Source organism: Scyliorhinus torazame, chromosome 7, assembly GCF_047496885.1.
Source record: "Scyliorhinus torazame isolate Kashiwa2021f chromosome 7, sScyTor2.1, whole genome shotgun sequence".
NCBI classification, from domain to species: domain Eukaryota; kingdom Metazoa; phylum Chordata; class Chondrichthyes; order Carcharhiniformes; family Scyliorhinidae; genus Scyliorhinus; species Scyliorhinus torazame.
Window position 1 is genome coordinate 208730082 of NC_092713.1, and position 17057 is coordinate 208747138.

General features: G+C 45.1%; 1 protein-coding gene across 1 annotated transcript in view; it reads left to right on the forward strand.

Annotated features, from left to right (window-relative positions):
* LOC140426815 (uncharacterized) overlaps nucleotides 1-17057 on the forward strand; it is a 171251-nt gene that overhangs the window by 107531 nt on the left and 46663 nt on the right. Inside the window, exons 6-7 of the mRNA XM_072512024.1 lie at nucleotides 4057-4172; nucleotides 8874-9042. Coding sequence (XP_072368125.1) covers nucleotides 4057-4172; nucleotides 8874-9042 — 285 coding nt within the window. The remainder of the gene's footprint in view (nucleotides 1-4056; nucleotides 4173-8873; nucleotides 9043-17057) is intronic.

Genomic DNA, 17057 nt, shown 5'->3' on the forward strand with positions numbered 1-17057 from the left:
ATCAATGTTCTGGCTCTTCTTGGCCCACCCACGACGCACTCACGATCGCCGCCCGCGGTGGCTCATTCGGGCTCGACTTCTACTGCAAGGCCCGAGAGACCCTGTCCAATTCTGGCGTGGCAAATACTTCACCCCCACCCACTAACCGAGAGAAAACTTCCGAGAAATACTTGGTTGGCCTCGTGCCCTCCCCCTTTTCCGGAAAACCCACCACTCCGGTTCATGCGCCTCAACCTGTTCTCCAAACCCTCCACTTTGGCCTTCAGGCCCTTATTCCTGACTGACATGAGAGCATCTCGGTTTCCAACGATGCAAGCTGGTTCCCATACCAGCCTCCCCGAACAGGCCCGGAATGTGGCGACTAGGGGCTTTTCACAGTAACTTCATTTGAAGCCTACTTGTGACAATAAGCGATTTTCATTTCATTTCACAAGGCCTCCTCCAGGCCCTTGAGCGACTACCCATGCTGCTTTCCAGCTTTGCTGGTCTTGCCCATGCTCCCTATCGGGCCCAACACCACCTCGATGGTGGCTTTGAACGACGCTCCTTCCCTTGTCGTTTGAATTGGCCATCCATCTGCCTGCCAAACTTCTCCAACTCCTGGGCCATCACCCCAGCTAATATTTCTAGCGTGATGGATACAGCTGCCTCCGCCATCTTTTCTCCCCAGATTCCTTGTCGGGCTCCCACCAAGGTTTTCTTTCCCAGAGCCGCCTTCGATGAGGATTTTGATATTCCTCAACAGTTTTATTCAAACTCCACACCAATCCACTGGGTTAGAACCTAAAATCTCCTGAGAACATATGGCAAAAAGGCTCAAAATACCAGGACCTTGGCAGGAACTACCTTTTGTAGAACATTATTGAAGACTATTTCTTCAGTGCATTGCATTAGAACTGAAATGTCTGAGTTCAACCAATACCAATATATAGGAAAGTCTGATCGAGTGGCAAATTAACAAAAATCCATGCTTGGGATCCCCCTTGGTTCTAGGGTCCGTTGAGAGGCTCATGCTTAAATTGAAGAGCATCTGATGTTTTGGAGACGAGAAAGACCTGGATGAAGACCATAGCGTTATTTCAAATTTCCATCATTTCCAGATTGCTATGCAGGCCACAACTCATGCTCTGTAATTGTGCTATGTGGCTTTCAATAGAGAGGAATGGAACCGACCTTTCAATGACTTTCTTTCCGTGATGCCCCTATAACAGACCTGTCCACTGGAATGTCATGGCAGTGCAACAGAAACAGGGCAGAAACCCAACTTTTCACTGTTGGATTAAAATATGATTAAGAATTTCATTTATAATCAGTACAAACAAAACCACTGTACTCACAGCGTCTCAACATTTATGCGCCAGTTACCTCCTGGGGCATTTTGGTCAGTCATTCTCATTAAGGTGAATCAGCCAGTGCAGAAGGATAGATCTCCCCTGAGTATAGTGTCTTTGTGGAATCCATGAACATAGTGGCCAGTAGAACTCAATTAAATTATTTTGTTTTTATGGATATAATCATAATTTTCTTGAATGAATGCAAAATAACGCGGATGCTGGAAATCTGACGTAAAAACAGAAAATGCTGATTTAAAAACTCAACTGGTCTGGCAGCATTTGTGGAAAGAGAATCTTAGAATCTCTACAGTGCAGAAGGAGGCCATTCGGCCCATCGGGTCTGAATCGACCCTTCAAACGAGCACCCTACCTGGGCCCATTCCCCCACCCTATCCCTGTAACCCCATAACCCCACCTAATCTTTTGGACACATGGGGGGCAATTTTGCATGGCCAATCCACCTAACCTGCACATCTTTGGATTGCGGGAAGAAACCAGAGCACCCGGAGAAAGTCCACGCAGACCTTGCCACTGTGCAACCCCAGAGAGAAACAGAGTAAACACTTCGAGTGCAATATGACTTATTCAAAATGATCATTTTCTTGAAAGTATTGTCGGAGATTTATTCACAGATAGTATGTTTAAAATGAATAACTGGGTGGTTGGGGCCCAAAGGTCGGATTGGCCTCTTGAATGTTTAGAACACTGAGAATATAAAAGTGTTCTTGTCACCCTCAACTCCTTTTGATATTATAATGATTTATTTAGGTAAGAACTAAACTGATATGAATTGGCACTGAGTATGGTTATCTAACCTGGTTTGAGCATGATGCTAACAATGCCAGGACTGCAGTCTGGATCCCCTATAAGAGCCAATACGAGATTTAAAATGGGTAACTGGGGGAGGTTCCAAAGTTCAGTTAAATATTTCTGAAAGCACCTTTTCTTTTCTGAAGGTCACATAATGGGAAAGATGACACCACGCTGTAAGGCACAATGTAAAGCTGCTGGATGGGTTTATGCAAATTTGAATAGTTGAACATATTTGGACAAGATGCAATAAAAAGTCAATTGTTCTCATTGGTTAGGTATGCAGGAAGCTACTGATTCAATGTGCTCTGTAATTGACTTGTTCAATCTGTCAGCGGTGATTTCAATTGGCTGCTTTAATATGTAACTTGGGAGGATATTAGTGAGCATGTCTAAGGTAGGGCTAATTTGTTTGAGATAATAAAGAGCAGATCAAGGAACAGGGAACTATCGGGAGCCGCTTTTATTTAACCGTACTGGCACAACATTGCTTGCTGCAGCAGCAGCAATACTCCAGGGGACTAAATGGAATTTGTACTGTTGATCTGCCACAGAGTGGACTCTGGAAGATCAGTGTTGGCTGATAAAATGTAAAATTGTGAGTATCATAGTTGTTAGTTATACATGAAGGAATGTGAAATACCTGCTTACGATTCCAAATGTCAAAGGGACAACATAAAACTCTTGCAACAAATCTGCAAAGAAGCATGCAAAAAAAACTTACGTGAAGGAATAGTTAAAATAATATATTTCCTAATAAACCAACGGTTTTTGTAAAATTATTATGATTACAAATCAAACTGGAAAGGGTGTAAAATACTGTAACGCTTCTATCTAATTTTGTAATTATTAAACCATATTATTACAAATAGACAGGGAGCGATGTGAGACTAATTACAAATCCCAGTTCACATGAAAGAATATGACACTTTTATAATTACATTAATGTGGAAGTGATATGACTCACGAGCTAGCTTTTAATGGTATTGGAATGATGAGTAGTTAGGTAGTTGTACGGAAGTGGAATAGTATTTGTGACGGTGTTTGGAAGTACAGAACTAAACTGTTTGATTTGTTTAATGACATTGATGCAGATTTATTGCTATCATTGTGCAATTTGTTTTTACTTTTTCTCCTCCGCCTTTTAGCATATTTAAATGAAGAGACACAGGTTTTGTGTGAGTGAGGATTTGCGACTGTCCTGTTGGATTTGTCATTTGAATTGAATTAGTTTTGTTGCACAAGCAGACCCTTATGTCTTGCAGTCAGTCATTCAGCCTTGTGTAACAAAGCCAGTTGAGGTTGAGTCATTGACAGAGTGCATGTGTGGACAGGCTGATATTGACTGGAGTGTAGATAAGGGCCAACCATTGCATGTACTCGTTTTTACATTTCAGTGTTGTAACCACAGTAAGTAATCTCAACACCAAGGCTTTAGTTTCCCGTTCTTCATCACTTTCATGGTGTTTATTGTTGTGGGTGGGTGGCAAGGTGGGAACGGTTGCTTATAACTTTAATGTCGACATGTGGCCTGGCTCTTGATTGGTAATGTGTATGGGGATCGCTCAGCTTGTTGGCACTGTTTACATTATTTGCTGCTTATGATTCTATATCCCAGAAATGCCATGTAAATTGCCTGAGGGCGATTGCTTAAACTGTATTTTTACGGGTATGGTATTCATTTATTGAAACTACTCTGCATACCAGAAGAAAACCACAGAAGGGAGAGAAAAACAGCACCAAGGGAACAGTATGCAAATTTCAACTGTTGTTGAATATATTTAGCTGGAGCCAAGCACAAGTCCATATTTGGGGAAACAAAAAAAAAGTATGCTTCCCCTCAGGCAATGATCTAACGATACACCATCTACTTGCCACTGATACATTTTTCTCGCCTTGTTCTTCCGTGCAGCAACTCATTTCAAAGGACAATTTCGAAAAAAGAAGAAATTGACGAGCAGAAAGAACGACGAGAGCCCATCGCAGGAGAACCGGCGGCCCAGCCAGTCGGATGTCAAGGAAGAAAAGGTTTGTAAATGTGCGGTCATTTGTAGAATGGGCTTTGGAGAACTTGCCCTCCGTCCGCTGAGGCTTGGTTTAGTGATATTTTGTCTCATTTGCTCACTGAGATTTTGAGACCACAAGCTGGCAATCTCTGGTAATGGAAGTTTCACTATTTGTTTGTGACGAAACTGTTCAGTCAGCGCCTGGCCATCTTAGTTGAACAATCTTTTTTAATCCTGTCTGATTTCATGTCTTTTATTTTTTACATTGGATTGCCATATTTAAAAAAGGCCACACAATGGGGATGGCTGGGCGCCTTGATAAGGACAGAAACCAATCACATAAAGAAAGAAATACCTTAATTTGCACAGTTGCCTTTTACAACTTCAGGATGTCTCAAAGTACTTTACGCCAATTGAAGTATAGTCACTGTTGGAATGCAGGAAATGCAGCAGCCAATTCATGCACAGCAAAGCCCACACACAACAATATGATGGTCAGTAATTTGCTGTATTAACGGCACGGTAGCACAAGTGGATAGCACTGTGGCTTTACAGCGCCAGGGTCCCAGGTTCAATTCCCCGCTGGGTCACTGTCTGTACAGAATCTACACGTTCTCCTGGTGTCTGCGTGGGTTTCCGCCGGGTGCTCCGGTTTCCTCCCACAGTCCAAAGACGTGCAGGTTAGGTGGATTGGCCATGATAAATTGCCCTTCGTGCCCAAAAAGGTTAGGAGGGGTTATTAGGTTACGGGGATAGGATGGAAGTGAGGGCTTAAGTGGGTTGGTGCAGACTCGATGGGCCGAATGGCCTCTTTCTACACACTATGTTCTATGTTAACTGAGAGATAATTATTGACCGCAACATCAGGGAGAATTCAGCTGCTCTTCTTTGAAACCTGTTATGGGACTCTTTGCGGCCATCTGAGACGACATAGGTTTAATATCACCTTTGAAAGACTCCATCACTGACATTGCAACACTTCACCCAAGGTCTCAGGATACCGTTATTATCAGTGGGTAGAGAGCTCAGCTTACTTCCCCTGGGTACTCTGTGTTCTGTGTCCGTTCTTCTGCAGCACAACAGGCCAAAAGCCAAGCTCCCTGTTAGCTTCCATTTGCCTTCCTTGGTTGCCCAGGTCACTTCTCCGTCAGAAAATCCAATGTCAAACTCCTTTCCAAGAACTAGTTTAGAAACTACCGGTTCATCTCGTGACAGTACTCCCCATTACTGTAAACCTGTTGGACTTGAGTAGGAATAGGAGGCGGAGAGATGTAGTGGCCAAAGATGCTGTAGAAGAGACAGGTATTAGAGAGAAATAGCAGATTAGATTTTTGGAACGGGAATCCCGGAGTTTATAAGCAATGTGGCTGAAAACATCATAACTGATGACGGGGAGGGAGGCTGCTATTGACCAGCTATGGCAAATCAGAGAATAGGGAGCCATAGTGGCCAGGGGTGACTGGATAGTTTATCAATGAGGCACAAAGCTTGGAAAACCAGCAAGCTGGACTGGAAAAATTGAAAATTGATGTGAAAAAGGCGAGAGAGCATTTCATCAGCAGTAAGATGGGGCGAAGGCAGAGATGAATGATATTTTTGAGGTACAGAGGAGAATGGGCTGATCGGGAAACCTCTTTGCTGGATTGCTCCTGGGCCTGGCCTGCTGGAGTGCATCATCAATCCCAGGAACGTCATTTTAATTTGAATTGTTCAATTAATTGTAGAGTTTTTTGTTACAGTAGGCAGTGCCCCTTTTCAAATGGGGCACCTGATTGTTCATGGATGCTTCAAGGCAGTATTTTGGAGGTGCACGTTAGTAGTCTTGATGGGAAGGTTACATTGTTTGAAGTTCTTGTGCCAGCGCTGAGCAGACCAATGATCACTGAATACGTTACTATTTTACATAAGGCATTATACCGAGTGCATGACATTTTCATGTCATATCTACCTGAATTATGAAAAATACACAGGTGTGCATTTCTCAACTTTGTCTTTCCAAGTTTAAATTATGCCAAAGAGAGCATTTAGGGTTTAATGGCATGTAGGTGAAGTCCATAGCTGTTAGCCATGAACTGAGGTTGTCAGAAGCATACTATACAGTATGAAAGTTTGGTGATGATGCTGCCATTTATATCTTCCATTACTGTGGATAACTTGGAAAGATCAGCGCGGGATGCAAGTGGTGAATCTTCACACACTCACTGTCTGACTACATTGTTGCCCAGAAGTAAGTACAGTATTTTACAACCAGTGTAGTAAAATAGAGTAAAAGTGAAATACTGTGGATGCTGGAAATTTGCAATAGAAACAGAAAGTGCTGGAAGTTTTCAGCAGGTTTCCAGCCTTTCATGTCAGCATGATCTTCGGGCACTCCAATGGACACCCCGCCACGGGTTTCCTGGCGGCGAAGGATGCATTCAAAGAAACCCTGTTGACAGTGGCAGAACCAGAAGATCCCACCACAAGCCAATGGCGGGCTGTCTCCGCCACTGACAAACGTGCGGAGGGTTGCACAGAAACTTCCACCCAGTGTTAAACATTTTGAGACAAATATGACTTCTTCAGAACTGGAAGCGTTTTTGTGGATTATTAGAGATTGCCTTGCCTAATCAAGGGTAAATTTCTCCTCTGTGGATTTGTCTTACTCTTATTTACCTGTGACTAGCAGAGCAGGTCAGTGGCTGGATTTTCTGCAGAAAGCAACCCACCACCCGACTCCCCAAAACCTGCCCGCCATCTATAAGCAACAGACCCAAGAGTGTGATGGAATACTCTCCACTTGTTGGCATTATGATTCTCAAGGCACCACTCAAGAAGCTTGACACTATCCAGGGGACATCAGCCTGATGATTGGCACCCCATCCACCACCTTTAAATATTCACTCCCTTGACCATCAGAGCACTGTGACAGGGTTGTACCATCTACAAGATGCATTGCGGTAGTTTTTTCACTAAGTCCTCTTTGACAGCCCCTTCCAAGCATGTGACCTAGTGCATGAAAGACCATTTGGCATATGGAAATGCCACCTTCTGCACTTTCCCCTTCAAGTCGCGCATCATCCTGACTTGAAATGTGTCCACATTTCTTTATTATCACTGGGACAAAATCTAGGAACTCCCCACCTAACAACACTGTGGCTGTGCTTACACCACACGGTCTGCAGTGATTCAATAAGGCAGTTCACTTCCACTCCCTTGAGGACAGTAGTTAGAGGTGGGCAATAAATGCTGGTCTTGACAGGAATGCCCACATCCCATTCACAAATTTTAAACAAAAAGGGAGGGGCCATAAGCTAGCTGGAAACTTGAGTTAAGTTGAGGAAGAGACTGTATCCGAGATTTGAGAAAGCAAGAGAAGTAGAGCAACATAGTGGCCTTCAAAAAATTCACCGTATTACTGAAGTGAGTGCTCTTGCAACCCCTGCAGTTAATGTGAATGTTGGAGCAGGACTGGATGAGACAATGGCGCCTCCCGCAGTCACATAGGCTGGAATATTTCAGCCCTTCATGTGGCCCACTGGTCCAGCTGTGGGAAAATCCATGACCGGTCGGGGGGGGGGGGGGGGGGGGGGGGTGCTGGAAAATTCCGGCCATAGTCACGTTGGTGCTCCAACTATGCCTCAGATATTAAATCTTGCATTGTGCAGGTGGATAAGTGACAAAATATTGAACGTTGATTGGTTGGGAAAATAAAAAGTTGAATTCAACAGTTTACATTTCCTGTTTTTCAATTGTCTTTGTAGGAAAATAAATGTTTATTGTCTGTAAAAGTGATTTGTCTTTGTTCCAAGACTTTGTTGGACTGGTTTGACAACCAGCTGTTTGTAAGCGAACAAATCTGATTTGGTTATACTTGCATTTATTTATTTCCCTTTTGTACTGTTGAGAATCCCGGCATCCCCCCTTACCTGTTGGCTAAGATCAGGGCATTCTCCCACTCCACTGTTGGTGATCTTTGTTTTGCAATGGTCCCACTTCTTTGTAAGTTGGAATTGCGTGCTGCGCTAGTTACCTTTTTTCCATTTTAATTCAGTTTGGGCAAAAGATTTTAGTTGGGAAGGAAAAGATTAACTACAATGCCTCCTGCAATCCTTAAAACCATTCACAGGTACCTCCATGTGCCCAAAGTTGAGATCTGCTGGGATGGCGCCATGTAGATTTCCATTTTGAACTTAGCAGAAAATAATGGTCTCCCTAATATTGGCTCTAATTCATGTGTTGACATGACTGGCTGTACAGTGGCTCTATAAGCAGTTAAGATCTTGTTTTGAACATTCCTTCAGCTCCTACATGTTGATTGACTTTTACAAATATTGCGGTCGACTCCAATTACAGCATTATATGTAGTGTTATTATATGTAATTTGTCATACATTGTCAAACCCTAACTGAGCCTGTGCAGAATTGGTGTTTCTTTTTTATTCTCTTAACAGAAGCCAGCTAGATAAACGAAATAAAGTTAACAAATTGCAGTAATAAGATCTATAGAGTTACGTGGTAGGTTTGCATGGACCTCTTCACCTGCCATAATGTAGATTGTCTATTCCCTCCACACCTAAATGGCCTTTTTTTGCTAAGTGGGTTGCCCTGCTTTTAGGCAAGTCTCTGTCAGATGGTGACATACGCCAGTGTAAAGCCCTCATCTGTTACCATGGCATTCTTGTCACAAGATGGTTCTGTCTTTTTACTTCTTGAATTTCAATGTAAAATTTCTTTCCTTCCAGAACAAAGTTGAATCAGAAAGTATGGCAGCTGGAAGTGCACAAGCGAATCAGCCAGCCAATTCAAATGACCTTCTTTCCGCAGAACAACATTTCCTGAAGGCTTTGCATAACTTCATGTGTGATCGCAACACTCCCATTGCCAGAATACCTCACCTGGGCTTCAAGAAAAGTAAGAAAGACTAGACATTCAAACTTCTATTTAGAAATGAGTTGACTGGAATTCAATTTAATTAATGGCAAATATTTTGTGTTTGAGTGGAACACTGCACTATTTTATTTGATCTACCACACTAACGTCATTATCTTACTCAGCCGGATGCCACCCTTAACCCAAAGGATGACCAGCTACTCTGGTCCATAGCACATAACTATGCTGATTTGGTCATCAGTCGTGGCTTGGCATTAATCTGACCATTGAACTTTATTGCTTTCTGTCCAGTGAAATGTTTGGCCTCCTGTATAATGAATTCGATAAGATGCACATTATAGAGCAATTGCAACACAAATGGTTAATTTGCAGCATGTTTTAAAGTGTTGGTTGTTTTGTTATGCTCTTGTCGTAGCATAAGCTGCTCCCTTGATGTGCACTCTGACAAAGGAACAGTCAGACTTGGAGATAGCTTTAACACGTTTATTAAACTATCAACAAGTCTCCTACTTGGATTCAACTCTACTGTTAATCCTGATATAGCTACTCAGACTGACTAACCAGTCTGCTACAATCCACATGGTGGGTGTGATGTTGAATCAACCCTGTGTCTCCACCGGAAAGAGCCTGAGCATGTGATGTGTCCTTTTATATGGGTTGGTGTAATGCCGTCCTGTGGTAGTGTCACCTCTGTGTGTGTGTGTGTGTGTGTGTGTGTGTGTGTGTGTGTGTGTGTGTGTGTGTGTGTATCGTGAATGCCCATTGGTCGTGTCCTATCTTACTGACCGATTGTCTGTGTGTCATGTCTCTGGTGTTCCCTCTAGTGTCTAGCTAGGTGTAGTGTATGTGCATTAACCCTTTGTGTACTTACAGTGAGGTATATCACCACAACCCCCCCTTTTTTCGTGTTACATATTTTCTGTACAGGGTTAAAGAAAATTGAACAAACTAGGTAGATGAGTGATACTCTGTACAAGTTATGATAACAGTGATCATTAAACAATAAGTCCAAATCATACGCATGAGTCCAAAGTGCATTAATTATTATGGGCGAGTGGCTTTCTTGTTTGGTTGGTGAGTTGGTGATGTTGATGGTGGCATTGCATTGTAAACACCATCAGTGTCCCTGTGCTGAAGGAACCAAGAAGTGGTCAAATCACTTTGTTGTCGGATTTGGACGCTTTTTTTCTTTCGATGCCTGTGGTGGTAATTCTTGATGGCATCTGTTCTGAAAGCCAGGTTGCCTGTTGGTAGTGCAGCAAACGTGAATTGGTAAGATGCATCGTCCTGCCATGGCATGTCATTGTACTGAGCTGAGCAGTAACAGTGTCCCTCATTTGCAGAGTTGTACCATGTCGTACCAGTCGTAGTTCCATTGGCGTTGTGTTTGTCGTGCTTGTTGCCGACGTTGTTGCCTTTGGTACACTTCTTGCTATTGTCTTTGATGTTGTTGGTTTTGTTGCCGTGATTGCTGCGCTCAAGGACCACACTCTGTGGATAATACGAGTTCTTCACACAGTTACTCGTGTTAGCGTGCTTTGTGGCATCTGCTGTCTCCTTGAGCATGCCGTCACTGAGTTTGCGGCGCTCCCTGTCTGGAGTCATGTCCGGCTTACTTGAAACAGCTTTGGCTTGTCGATGCTCCCCCTCTGGAGTCTGGTCTGTTTCACCTGAGTTAGTTTTGGTTTGTCGATACTTCCCGACTGGGGCCCTTTCTGGGTCACCTGGATCAGCTTTGGTTTCTTGATGCTCCCCGTCCGGAGTCATTGCAGGTTCACTTGAGTCAGCTGAGGTTTCTTGATGCCCCATGTCCAGAGTCATTTTAGGTGCACTTGAATCTTCTGAAGTTTCGTGATGCTCCACGTCTGGAGTCAAAACGTTCAGGAATTCATTTGCTTGTGGAGAGGCTCGAGCGAATGAGGTCTGAAGTAACGCGGTGTCACCGGAATCACCAGTAGTCTCACTGTGATTGTCGAGTGCCTCCGTACATTCGAGCTGAGGTCTTTCACGTTGCACATCTTGTATGGGAAGTGGGATGTCGTTGTCACTTGTCTCACATACAGTGGATAGAGCCTCAGTGTCTTCTTGTCGTTCACTTGAGCTGGGTAGACTGTCAGAGTCTTCTTCTGGTGGCTCAAATAATCTGGGTGGACTGTCATAGTCTGCTTGCTGTACACTTGAGCGTGGTAGACTGTCAGAGTCTTCTTCTTGTTCACTGGAGTGTGGTAGACTGTCATAGTCTTTCTGTTGTTCACTTGAGCATGGCAGACTTGCATTGTCTGCTGCTGGTTGCTCAGAGGAGGTTGCGAGACCCTCATGGTCTTGTTCATGCAAGGACTGCGCTTTGGAGTCTTGCAATGCTTCTATCGTGGAGGCTGTCCACGAGCTCGCTGTGGAGGCTTGTGTCACTCGAGTCACTTCTTGTTCATGCAAGGACTGCGCTGTGGAGTCTTGCGTTGCTTCTATCGTGGAGTCTGTCCACGAGCTCGCTATGGAGTCTTTCATCACTTTCTGTGTGGAGGCTGGGACCCTTTGTGGTGCGTGGACCACTCTCTGTGTGGCAGCAGGCCGCTCTCTGTCTCTTGGTGTCAGGCCGCAGCATCATCCTGCACTCAGGAGTCGGGATATCGTATATGCTGGGCTGAAGATCCCGAATCCGAAGAACTCATCATTGGAGTCGTCAATGTGCAACACATCTAGTTGCGGTTTGGATTTGGTACTGGGGTAGCCTCCCCAGGTGAAAGCTTTGTCTGAGTCGTTGTCTTCCATGACCATATCATCACGTTTTGTGTCGGAGCTGGCATTGGGCTCGTGATGTCCAAAGAAGGATTCAAGGTCTGAGTCATAGTCTTCAAGGACTGTATCATCTCTTCGGATGGTGCTAACTGCTTGTTGCAGTGTTCTGCGGAGGTTACTTTCAGCTACTGGTCTAATATCTTGCATTGTGCTGTCGTTCCAGGTGAAACAATCTGGTTTTGAGGCTTTAAATTTTTTTTGTGTGTTTTGGGACATTTCCCCTTTAAGTGGGCGTGGTCCGGGGCCTCTGACATAATGAAGCGTGTGACGTAATGCGTAGGAAGCAATTGCACATGCGCAGATCACTGTTCCTTTATTTGGGGCCTTTTTCGCAATTGCGCATGCGCGGCTTCTTGCACATGCGCAAACGGACCTTCCCGTTCTTTGCGCTCTTTGCGCTACTGCACATGTGCAGCACCTTTTCCAAGATGGCTGCAACTCAAATCTGCCGTTCCTTGCTGCAAGCCTACCTTGCGGTGAGTTTTGGCGCCTCTTTTACCTTTTCTTCTTGTATGTTCCTCGCAGAATTCTTGGAATTTGTCCAGGACTGCCTGGAATCGCTCTTGTTTTGCCCCTTTGAGTATTTGAAGGTCTGGAAGATTTCAGCTGCTTCTGGACCCACGATGGTAAGTAGAAGCTTTATTTTCTCTGCATCCGCCACGCCATCTAGGTCGGACGCTATCAGGTAGATCTCGAATCTCTGCCTGAACCAACGCCTGTTTTCACTGAGATTGCCTTGGTACCTGAGCGGTTGTGGAACCAGAATCCCGAACATCTTGCCTGGCTGTTGTTGCTGGTTGTCACTGTTCGCTGAGTTGCAACTATATGGATTTAACAGTTCACTCCTGGAACCATGTTTTGTTATGCTCTTGTCATAGCATAAGCTGCTTCCTTGATGTGCACTCTGACAAAGGAAGGGTCAGACTTGGAGATAGCTTTCACACGTTTATTAAACTATCAACAATTCTCCTACTTGGATTCAACTCTACTGTTAAACCTGATATAGCTACTCAGACTGACTAACCAGTCTGCTACAATCCACGTGGTGGGTGTGATGTTGAATCAACCCTGTGTCTGTACTCACTGAGTGTCTCCACTGGAAAGAGACTGAGCATGTGTGATGTGTCCTTTTATATGGGTTGCTGTAATGCCCTCCTGTGGTAGTGTCACCTCTGTGTGTATCGTGAATGCCCATTGGTCGTGTCCTATCTTACTGACCTATTGGTTGACTGTCTGTGTGTTATGTCTCTGGTGTTCCCTCAAGTGTCTAGCTAGGTGTAGTGTATGTACATTAACCCTTTGTGTACTTACAGTGATGTATATCACCACATCGGTGTTCCACTTCTCTCACTTCACCCAAGAGTTAAATAATTTTCCAGGTGCTCACTGCAACAGCGAAGTTGGCATTCACTCAGCTGTAAGCTGTTGTAATTTTTAAAATTAATACTACGAGTGAATGCCAGTGTTCAGAGCAAAACATATTGTGAGTCTGTAAGCCTGACTGGTTGCCATAACAACTGTTTGTGCAGTCAGTACATGATGCATTCAGTGATACTTCACTGATTCTAAACACTGATTCTAAACAGTGCTGGTAAAGAAAATAGATCAGTGTATTACAGTAATCAGGTGGACACATTTCACTCTTCCGTAGGCTGAGAGAGAGAGACTGGCACTTTAAAACATGTGACAGATTACAGTTAAAGTGCAGGTGAATGAAGAGACTCAGAGGGAATGTTACACACAATGGTTGCGAATTGCAGGATGTTGCACCATGATAAAAGAATTGCACTACTTGTGGCAGATTACAACATTATAAGGTGCAGACATTCGATCAGAAATGCCTGAAATTTAATACATTTTATTTAGAATTCCTACAGTGCAGATGGAGCCATTCAGCCCATTACGCCTGCAAGAACCCTCTGAAAGGGCAAACTACCTTGGCCCACTCCCCATCCCTATCCCTTTAACCCCACCAAACCTGCACATCTTTGGACTGTGGGAGGAAACAGTGCACCCGGAGGAAACCCAGGCAGACACAGGGAGAAAGTACAAACTCCACATAGACACCAAAGTTCCAGAATCAGACCTGGGTCGCTGGCGTTGTGAGGCAGCAGTGCCACCGTGCTAACCACTGCACCACCATGCTGCAATTATGTTGATAAAAACCTGCATGCCTTGTTTCTTTTCATGGATTGAGTATACTTTACAGTATATACTTGCCATAGTACCAGGTGACCATGGGCTGCTTTCCCCTTTGAGGGGGAGAGTTGACTGGCGGTGATTGATTTACCCTGAACTTTACCACACATCATGTGAGGTGCAAAGTTGAGAAGGCAGGGCCTTCTTGAATAACCTCAGCCAATATTGAATGGTACTCCACTGAAAGATTGTCCACTTCTACCGGTTTTTAGGATTTAATGACAATTTACATTTTAAGGATATATTAACTGCTCCACAGTTCCTTTATTCGGGAAGGCAGCCCATCGTGAAACATTGTGCGATCATAGTCGACGCCTAGCCAAACCACAAACAGGTTGCACTAGACAGCAATATGTTAGATAACAAAAAGGAGAAGCAGACCAATACTGTAAACAAAAACCCAACAAAATGTCAGATTGCCTGCCTGTTGTAGTGAGCGTTTCTAATTAGATTTTGGTGTATGAAACCAGTACCTATAAGATCTGCATATTATTGGATTGCCATGGTATATATGCTCCCTCACCCTTCCAACTTTGATTCAAACTTTGGCCAGAGTTGCAGGTTTTAGCAATGAAACACAGAAACATAGAAAATAGGTGCAGGAGTAGGCTATTCGGCTCTTCGAGTCTGCACCACCAATCAATATGATCATGGTTGATCATGCAAATTCAGTATCCCGCCCCTGCTTTCTCTCCATACCCCTTGATCCCTTTAGCCGCAAGGGCAACATCCAGCTCCCTCTTGAATATACACAATGAACTGGCCCCAACAGCTTTCTGTGGTAGAGAATTTCACAAGTTCGTAACTCTCTAAGAGAAGAAGTTCTTCCTCATTTCCGTCTTGAGTAGCTTATCCCTTATTCTTAGTCTGGACCCCTAGTCTGGACGTCCCCAACATTGGGAACGTTCTTCCCGCATCTAGCCTGTCCAGTCCCACCAGGATTTTATATGTTTCTATGAGATCCCCTCTCATTTTTCTAACCTCCAGTGAGTACAAGCTCAGTCGATCCAGTCTTTCTTCATACGTCAGTCCAGCCATCTGGGCAATTAGTCTGGTGAAACTTTGCAGAACACCCTCAATAGCAAGAATGTCGTTCCTCAAACTAGAAGACCAAAATTGCACACAATATTTAAGGTGTGGCCTCACCAAAGCCCTGTATAACTGCAGCAAGACATCCCTACTCTTACACTCAAATCCTCTCGCTATGAAGGCCAGCATGCCATTAGCTTTCCTCACAGCCTGCTGTACCTGAACGCCAACCTTCAGCGACTGTTCCACCATGACACCCAGGTCTCGTTGCACTTCCCCTTTTCCTAAGCTGCCACCATTCAGATAATAATCTGCCGTCCCGTTTTTGCCACCAAAGTGGATAACCTCACAGTTACCCACATTATATTTCATTTGCCGAGTATTTGCCCACTCAGCCAACCTATCTAAGTCACCCTGTAGCCTCTGCATCCTCCTCACAGCACACATTGCCACACAGCTTAATGTCGTCTGCAAATTTGGAAATATTGCATGAAAATCCTTTGTCCAAATCATTAATATATATTGTGAACAGCTGGGGCCCCAGCACTGAACCCTGCCGTACCCTACGAGTCACTGCCTGCCACTCTGAAAAGGACCCATTTATTCCCACTCTCTGCTTCCTGTCTGCCAACCAGTCCTTTATCCACGTCAATACATTACCCCCAATACCATGAGCTTTAATTTTCCTCATTAATCTCTTGGGTGGGACCCTGTCAAAAGCCTTTTTAAAGTCCAGATACACAACATCCACTGTACTGGTCACTCTACAGGTGTACTGGTAATGGACATTTTTATTTTATGCACTACAGGAGTCTCTAATGGGGAATATGGGGCGTCATTCTCCGACCCCCCAGCGGGTCGGAGAATGGCCGTTGGCCGCCGTGAATCCCGCCCCGCCGGTTACCGAAGTCTCCGGTACCGGATATTCGGCGGGGGCGGGAATCGGGCCGCGCCGGTTGGCGGGCCCCCCCCGCTCAATTCTCCGGCCCGGATGGGCCGAAGTCCCGCCGAGAAATTGCCTGTCCCGCCGGCGTAAATTAAAGTAGGTATTTACCGGCGGGACAAGACGGCGCGGGCGGGCTCCGGGGTCCTGGGGGGGGGCGCGGGGCGATCTGACCCTGGGGGATGCCCCCACGGTGGCCTGGCCCGCGATCAGGGCCCACTGATCCGTGGGCGGGCCTGTGCCGTGGGGGCACTCTTTCCCTTCCGCCTCCGCAACGGCCTCCACCATGGCGGAGGCGGAAGAGACTCTCCCCACTGCGCATGCGCGGGAAACTGTCAGCGGCCGCTGACACTCCCGCGCATGCGCCGCCCGGGGATGTCATTTCTGCGCCGGCTGGCGGGGCAACAAACGCCGTTTCCGCCAGCTGGCAGGGCGGAAATCCCTCCGGCGCCGGCCTAGCCCCTCAATGTCGGGGCTCGGCCCCCAAAGATGCAGAGCATTCCGCACCTTTGGGGCGGCGCGATGCCCGTCTGATTGGCGCCGTTTTGGGCGCCAGTCAGCGGACATCGCACCGTTGGGGGAGAATTTCGCCCATGATGTTGTTTAAATCATGGGCCTGCTCTAGGTATGGGTTCAGCATCACGGGTTTCCAGTAAATTAATCTGTCATTCTTTTTTTAAAAATATATTTTATTCAAGCTTTTTGGCCAAACATAACAATACGTAGTGTTTCTTTTACACAACAATAAAGCAATATAAATAACCGTGGCCAGTTTTAAACAAATAAATAAATAATATATAAACAAAAACAAAACTACATGGCAACTGCCTTGTCCAAAATAAATACTCTCCAAAAATACAATCCAACAACCCAATATACAATTACCTATAACAAATACCTATACATATACAATAACATCCCTGAGAGTCCGTCCGATTTCCCCCCCCCCCCCCCCCCCCCCCCCCCCCCCCCCCCCTGGGTTGCTGCTGTTGTCTATTTCTTTTCCATTCCCTCTATCTTTCTGTGAGGTAGTCGACGAACGGTTGCCACCGCCTGGTGAACCCCTGAG